The 6,660-nt window shown below is 44.8% G+C and overlaps 1 protein-coding gene across 4 annotated transcripts in view; it reads right to left on the reverse strand.

Moving 5' to 3' along the window:
* The window catches only part of UBTF (upstream binding transcription factor), a 51,484-nt gene extending 46,103 nt beyond the window's left edge, over positions 1-5,381 (reverse strand). For 3 of the 4 annotated variants that reach the window (XM_056863191.1, XM_056863192.1, XM_056863190.1), the window contains exons 1-3: positions 5,262-5,381; positions 1,858-2,033; positions 593-676 (exon numbers count right to left, since the gene is read on the reverse strand). In XM_056863191.1, coding sequence (XP_056719169.1) covers positions 593-676; positions 1,858-2,033; positions 5,262-5,319 — 318 coding nt within the window. In that variant the 5' untranslated portion in view covers positions 5,320-5,381. Of the gene's footprint in view, positions 1-588; positions 677-1,857; positions 2,034-5,261 lie in introns of those variants that run through there. The other variant, XM_056863193.1, reaches the window with a different exon arrangement.
* Between the last annotated feature and the right edge of the window lie 1,279 nt (positions 5,382-6,660).

Below are 6,660 nucleotides of genomic sequence, written 5' to 3' on the forward strand. Positions count from 1 at the left end.
GAAACTTTCCAGGAAGAAGAAGAGTTGGTTTTTATATGCTGACGTTCTCTGCCACTTAAGGAAGAATCAAACTGGCTTGCAATCGTCTTCTTTTACCCTCGCCACAACAGACACCCTGTGAGGTAGGTGGGGCTGAGAGAGCTCTAAGAGAACTGTGCCCAAGGTCACCCAGCTGGCTTCATGTGTAGGAGTGGGGAAACCAACCCAGTTCTCCAGATTAGAGTCCACTGCTTCAAACCACTGCTCTTAACCACTACACCATGCTGGCTCTCAACACACACGAAATGTGGTAATAATGGTTCAGAATACACAGACTAACCAGCATCTTTGTTGTGAGTGTGTACATGAAATATGAAGGGGCACAAACTGAGGGAAGTTTGAGAAGCTTTTTTTTTTTTTTAATTCTTCCTATGTTGATTATGATCCTAAAGGCACAGGAGGGTTTGAAGAAAGAAAGACAAGACTGCATGATCAGCGAGTACGTTTAGGGGAAAATACTGGTCTAGGCAGAGCAACAACAAAAAATTCATTCAGCCCTTTCAAGGCAGAAACTCTTCTCACAGACCCATCCTTTTAATGAATCCACACCCACCTTCAGTTTTTTGCCCTTGTAGGGGTTTTTCACATGTTCCTCGGCATCCATGATCAATTCTGTCAGGGTTCGAAACTTCCTCACCTGCAGGGAGAACCAGAAGTCAGGGAAAGAACATGAGAAAAAGACTTTGCCCATAATTTCTAGTGCTGCACATTTTAAATGGTATTCATCGTGCAATCCACAGCAGGGTTACTCCAGTCTAAGCCCACTGATACAGAAACCAGTGGGCTTAAGACTTTACAGGACTGCACCATAAATCAACTACAGCTTCGTTTGTTTAATCTGTAAAGTTCGACATCAGTAAGACCGGGATTCAAAGACGTGCTTGTTCATTCTCTGAAGGAGTTTTGAATATAGGTCAATAGGAACAAACAAAAATTTAAGATTACTTTCCCCCCAAGTGACATTTTATATCAAATGTCCTGACACTTCCTTCAATCTCGCTTAATTGAGGCAATTTAATTGAGGCTGTTGCAATACACAAATTTACTTTCATTTGCTCAATCTATCATCAGGCAGATTATTCAGTGGGAAGCCATAACTACGACCCGTGTGGCTGTTTGTAAAGAGCAACATTAAATTGCAAGCGCAACATTAAAATGCAAGGAAGACAGTGTGAACGTCTCAAGTGGGACAGTTACTTTTTGCAGCTAAAAAGCCCTTCTCAAAGGCCAGTTTTGCCTGACTTTCAACAGTTAAAAATTTGTGAATGAATTCTAGTTCCGTAACTTTGCTCCGGAGCCTCCCCTTCAAAATCTCTGGTGTTGAAGCAGAAAGACTCCTCAGCTGTAAACAGAATGTCTGGAAATGACCCCTTCTTGGAGTACTTAAATCTTCTACAATTAGAAGACTAACAGCGCAACCCTATGCAGAGCTACTCCAGACTAAGCCCACTGAAATGAATAGGCCTAGACTGGAGTTAACTCTCCTTAGGATTGCACTGTAAATACAACCAACCAGCTAGTCGGAGGAAAGGACTATAAAAAAAAGATATAGGGTCTGAAAAAAGCATCATTACGGTAGTCTGCAAAAGGAGAAGGGGTTGAAAGAGGAGATAGGAGGAGATTTGATAAAGGGGTGATTAGGAATCCAAAGAGAGGTAGCATAGAGATGAGCTGGACAGTTTTTCCAGCAGGGCAGTTAAAGGAAGTGGACCACAGCACCCCACTGCAGTCCACAGCAAGCCCCGCCGTCCTACAACATGATTTCTCATACAAAGCACGGTCACCTGTCAGACCTTGCCACGCCAAGCAAGCGGTTACCTCATTGGAGATCTCAATCCACTTCATCTTGCACATGACACCAGAGAAGTCCTTAAAGGCCACTTTGTCCCAGTCCAGGTGGGATTCGGTGGTTTTGAACTTGCTCCCATCATTGGTGGGCAAGTTGTTCTTCATGCATTCTAAGAGGATCAACATGTCTTCCTGGGTCCAACGGTCTAGGAATAGATAGGAGGGAGGGAAAGAACCTTCATATGCCAGCTGTGACATTTAGACATATCGGGGCTTCCCCTAGAATGGCTTCCCTAGGAGAAGGAACACAGGCAAGATGGTGCTGCTGCAGCCGCCTTGTTTGTGGGCTTCCTAGAGGCACCTGGTCGGCCACTGTGTGAACAGACTGCTGGAGTTGATGGGCCTTGGTCTGATCCAGCCTGGGTTTTCTTATGTTTTTAAGGTGTATGTGCTCCAGTAGCAATGAGTTTTTAGACTGTTAACCAATTCATGCTTAGCGAGCCAACTGGCTATTTTGGCCCATTTAATCTATTACTTACTTTTTTACTTACTTTTTTAACTCATTGGAAAATCTTAGCAGCAAATCCACAAAAGGCCTTTGAAATACAACTCAATACTGTTTTTATTAAGTAGTCAGATCTAATCTTATATATTTCACTGAGAACCTAAATTCTATAAAATGTAATTACATAAATGGTCACTGATCCAAGTATGCCTATTTTGGAACACCACTAGTTATTATTATTATTAGTCCTTCCTTTAGAATTAATTAACTGTCTCATTCATGTTCTTTCTAATATATTAATAATTATTATCATCAATGAATATTGCTAATAAATAGTGTTAAAATTAAAATGTAAAACTATAGATTGTAAGAGTACAATGGTGTTTCCTCTTTGAAGATCAACGTCTTCAAAAGGAGAAAATTTCAAATATGTTCATTTTTGAAAAAATCCCTACTACTACCATAGAGGATCTGGGTTTAAAGGATGTGCGATCACTGATTTCTTCAGATGCTATTTGTTGTGGTTCCTATGAAATGCTATACTAGTATTAAAACACCTACTAACTTGAGATATAACACAGGCCTATTCAGAAAAGAAAAATCTATACAAAATCTCACATACACCAGATTAAGTTGTCAAAAAGATTAGCCAAACCAGAGGCATTTATTACCACATGGTACACCTTCATATCTTTGTAAACAGCTGCTCAGTGTGTACAAAACCTCTTGATTCCAAGAAGTGGTTCTGGAAAGGCATCATTACTGTATTATACATTGCAGGTCTGTTCTTCTATTAAGGAATCTCAGGGTTCTCAATTAAGAAGTTTATACTTCAAGTGTCCCAAGGGATACTGCTATAATGCTTTTCGGAAGGTTAAAAAACTACTTTCTTGCTATATATTTCCTCTTTTCCTTGGCTCTCCTTCTCAGCTGTACATTCAAGTGCAACACAGAAATGTTCAGGAGAGCATTCTGATGAAGGGATCAGACGTACAGAATAATGGATCAGCTTAGGAGGTTGTTTTTGTAAGGAACAGCATTACAGGGTATTGTGATGTTCATTGTACGTGACTCACATACACACTTCCACAGCACATCACCGTCTTCTGCTTTTGTGACCCTCTCTTCAGTTTGGTATGTCAAGCTGTCTAAAGTTTTGTTGCCTGAGAAAGTTCTTTCCCTAAACTGACAGTCTGGTTGCCCTAAGACAGTTTTCTTTTTGGTTTGTTTTTTACACTGCTTTGCTTTTAAATCCTAGCCCCACTGTTTATTCGTTCCTTAGAGAGCTTTTCTGCCTGAATTGTTTTTAATCATACCTTGTAATCGGGCTTGAGTCTCACTGAGAAGGTTGGGTTATAAAGGAATTTACAATACATTATTATGATTAATAAGAAGAATACCGTTAAAAAAACCCAGAACTGTAGCCTGCATGCAACCATGAACCATTCAAAATTCCCAGACCTTAGAATTTTTGCTCACTGTCAATCGTAGAAAGCTTTTAAATCTATCAAATGCACCTGTTAAAATTATTTGCATTTGCCATCTTAAAACATACACCGGCCACACTGCAATACGAACACAACCAGCCATGCGTGAATTAATGGCAACAAATTTATAACAGAGCTCTGTGCAAAGGTCTGAATGTAGCGTCGAAGTCTGATTCTCCCCCAGTAAAGTGTGCACAATAAAACCTTTTTTAAGGGCGGAAAGAAAACAACAGCAAAGCACTGCCGCTCACCAATGCAGCTATGAGTAGGGGATTTGAACATTAAAATGGCCCCTAAGGACTACATATCCCAGCATGCAGTTCCTATGTTTTGTTCAGAAAGAACTGACCGCCAGGTGGCAGCTTGCACAGCATGGAGCGTGTGGGCCTGCAAACCCCGTGCTTAATAAAGCCCCAATTCTGTAACTAAGCAAAACCCGTAATAGGTGCAAAATAATAGATTTTAAGGCGGGGGAAACGGACCCTGCACAGATGTTAAATTTGGGATTTCTTGTGAAGAGGCCTGGCAGGGTTGGAGGAGACACGTAAGAAAGGACACATTCTGGTTGTTCAGCGTTAAATTTGCTTTCCTTTTTTTTCAGGTGGCCCTGAGGGTCCCTCCTCCCCTGGAAGCCTTTCTCCCAACTGCACAAACACGTGAGTAGCTGGGATTACAAAGGGTACATTCAGACATCAGACAGGTTGGTCTGATACAGACACGAACAGAGCGTGCTGCATGGCAATCCCCCCCCACTTGCATGCAAGGAGTGCATGACTGAAGGCTTCCTCCACAATGATCAAACACAGGCATCTGGGTAAACTGGAGCTTGCTCCTCCTCCTCCTCCTCCCCCAACATTCCCCTGTGGTTTAGAAACTCAGGGGGGAGTGGGAGAGTAAGCTTCAATTTCACCTTGGCTCCTGCATTTAAACATCATAGCGATCCAAGCCGCCTTCAAAAACATGTTCTGCCGCATGGTATGAGAGAAGGCAGCCGAACTAATCAGCACAGCAATAAGCTGCGTTCGTGCCCACTGGGGACAAGCCTGTTTGCCTGTGTCTGAGCGCACCCTTAGGGATACCTGCATCAAGAAATACCATAGCTAGTGGGCAAAGGGTTACGAACTGACTGCAGGGCCAGGTATTTTGACACCCCAAGCAAGGTTCCCCCACCCCCTCCTGGGTCCACGCCAAGCCCCTAGAATCAGACTGGGGGTGGTCGCTACTGCACTATCAAATGTGTCTCTACAATCACATGTGGGCAAGGAACGGACTCTTTGAAATATGGGGGTTTTCTCAGCAAAAAGGGTGGGAGGGGATGGTTGCCCATGAGCAAGACGGAACAATGGTTGCCCATTGAGCAAGACGGCTGCCGAAGCGTCACTGTTCTGCTGACTTCTCCCCAGGGAGGCCTAGTTGACTTTTCCAGAAGCGTCCCTTCTCACCTTGATTTTTGGGGGCTGTCATTTCTAAGTCGGTTGGACTGTCCGCTTCTCCGTTCATCCTCCACCTCTTGGGCCCTAGGGTGACGCCGTCCGGGTCTCCCCCTGCGAGCTCCCTCTCTCCCCCTTCACGGTGGTGTCAACCAATCAGTTTTCACACTGAAAGCATGAATAAGCCAGAGTTAGCACCGTCTGCTGCCTGTCCCTCCTCCTGGCGGCGAAGCAGTGACGGCTCCTTTTCCCTGGGAACCAAGAAAGCAGCAAACCAACACGCCACCCTGAATCCAAACCCGTGACAAATTCAGAGTGGGTCAGAGGAAGCTGGAAGACACCACAACATTCAATCTGCGACAAGCCCAGAGCGTGGTCTCTGGTTGATTGAATGTGAACTTCCCTCTTAAATCAAGTGATCTAGAAGATGGCCCAAAAGATGGTCACAAAATCCCCATTGGATTTCCTCCCTCTTTGTAGAAGATTGTCAGGATGATACCCCAGATTCATTACGGCGCAGAATTAGGTCCAGAAAGCGATCTCCTGTCATGGAAACAGTCAGGCATGCAACAGTGCCATAAAATTTGGTCCTTCTCTACTGAGGGCCTGTAAGGGTGGTAAACGTCTGCATGCCAGTGCTAGGAGGCAACCTCAGCCCGGCCTTTTATGCCTATGCCTTGTTTGTCGGCCTTCCCTTCACCAACATGTGAAACAGGATACCATTGGCTTGATCCAGCAAGCCACCTCCGATGCCGTCTAGAAATATCAAAAACAGCACCTGGGGAGAGACCTTCAATCCATTCCACAGAGGGGAGAGCAAGATGTGGTGACACCTCACAGTAAGTAGTTTTAAAAAATGAGAAGGTATGCATGTGGGGTGGCAGAAAAATGGGGATGGAGAATATCCTTCGGCCCTCAAGAGCAGAACATCCAGTCCTTAGGGGAGAGAGATAAAGGCAGGAAAATGAACCAGGAGGGGGTACAGAAGCTAGGTTAGGTGGGGAAGGACTTGGAAGGACTGAAGGCCAGTGGTTAGTGCCAGTTAGGGGGTGGCAGCTCCGGGTTGGGAACTACCTGGAGATTTTAGGGGCTGGAGCCTGGGGAGGGACTCTAGCAGGGTATAATGCCCTAGGGTCCATCCTTCAAAGCAGCCATTTTCTCCAGGGGAAGAAGAGTTGAGCTGAAGAGTTGGTCGTTTCATATGCCGACTTTCTCTCCCACTTAAGGAAGAATCAAACCGGCTTACAATCCCCTTCCCTTCGCCTCCCCACAACAGACACCCTGTGAGGTAGGTGGGGCTGAGAGAGTTCTAGGAGAGCTGTGACTAGCCCAAGGTCACCCAGCTGGCTTTGTGCGTAGGCATGGGCCCACAAATCCAGTTCACCAGATTAGCCTCCGCCGGTCACGTGGA

The sequence above is a fragment of the Euleptes europaea genome, chromosome 18 (genome assembly GCF_029931775.1).
Source record: "Euleptes europaea isolate rEulEur1 chromosome 18, rEulEur1.hap1, whole genome shotgun sequence".
Taxonomy (NCBI): Eukaryota; Metazoa; Chordata; class Lepidosauria; order Squamata; family Sphaerodactylidae; genus Euleptes; species Euleptes europaea.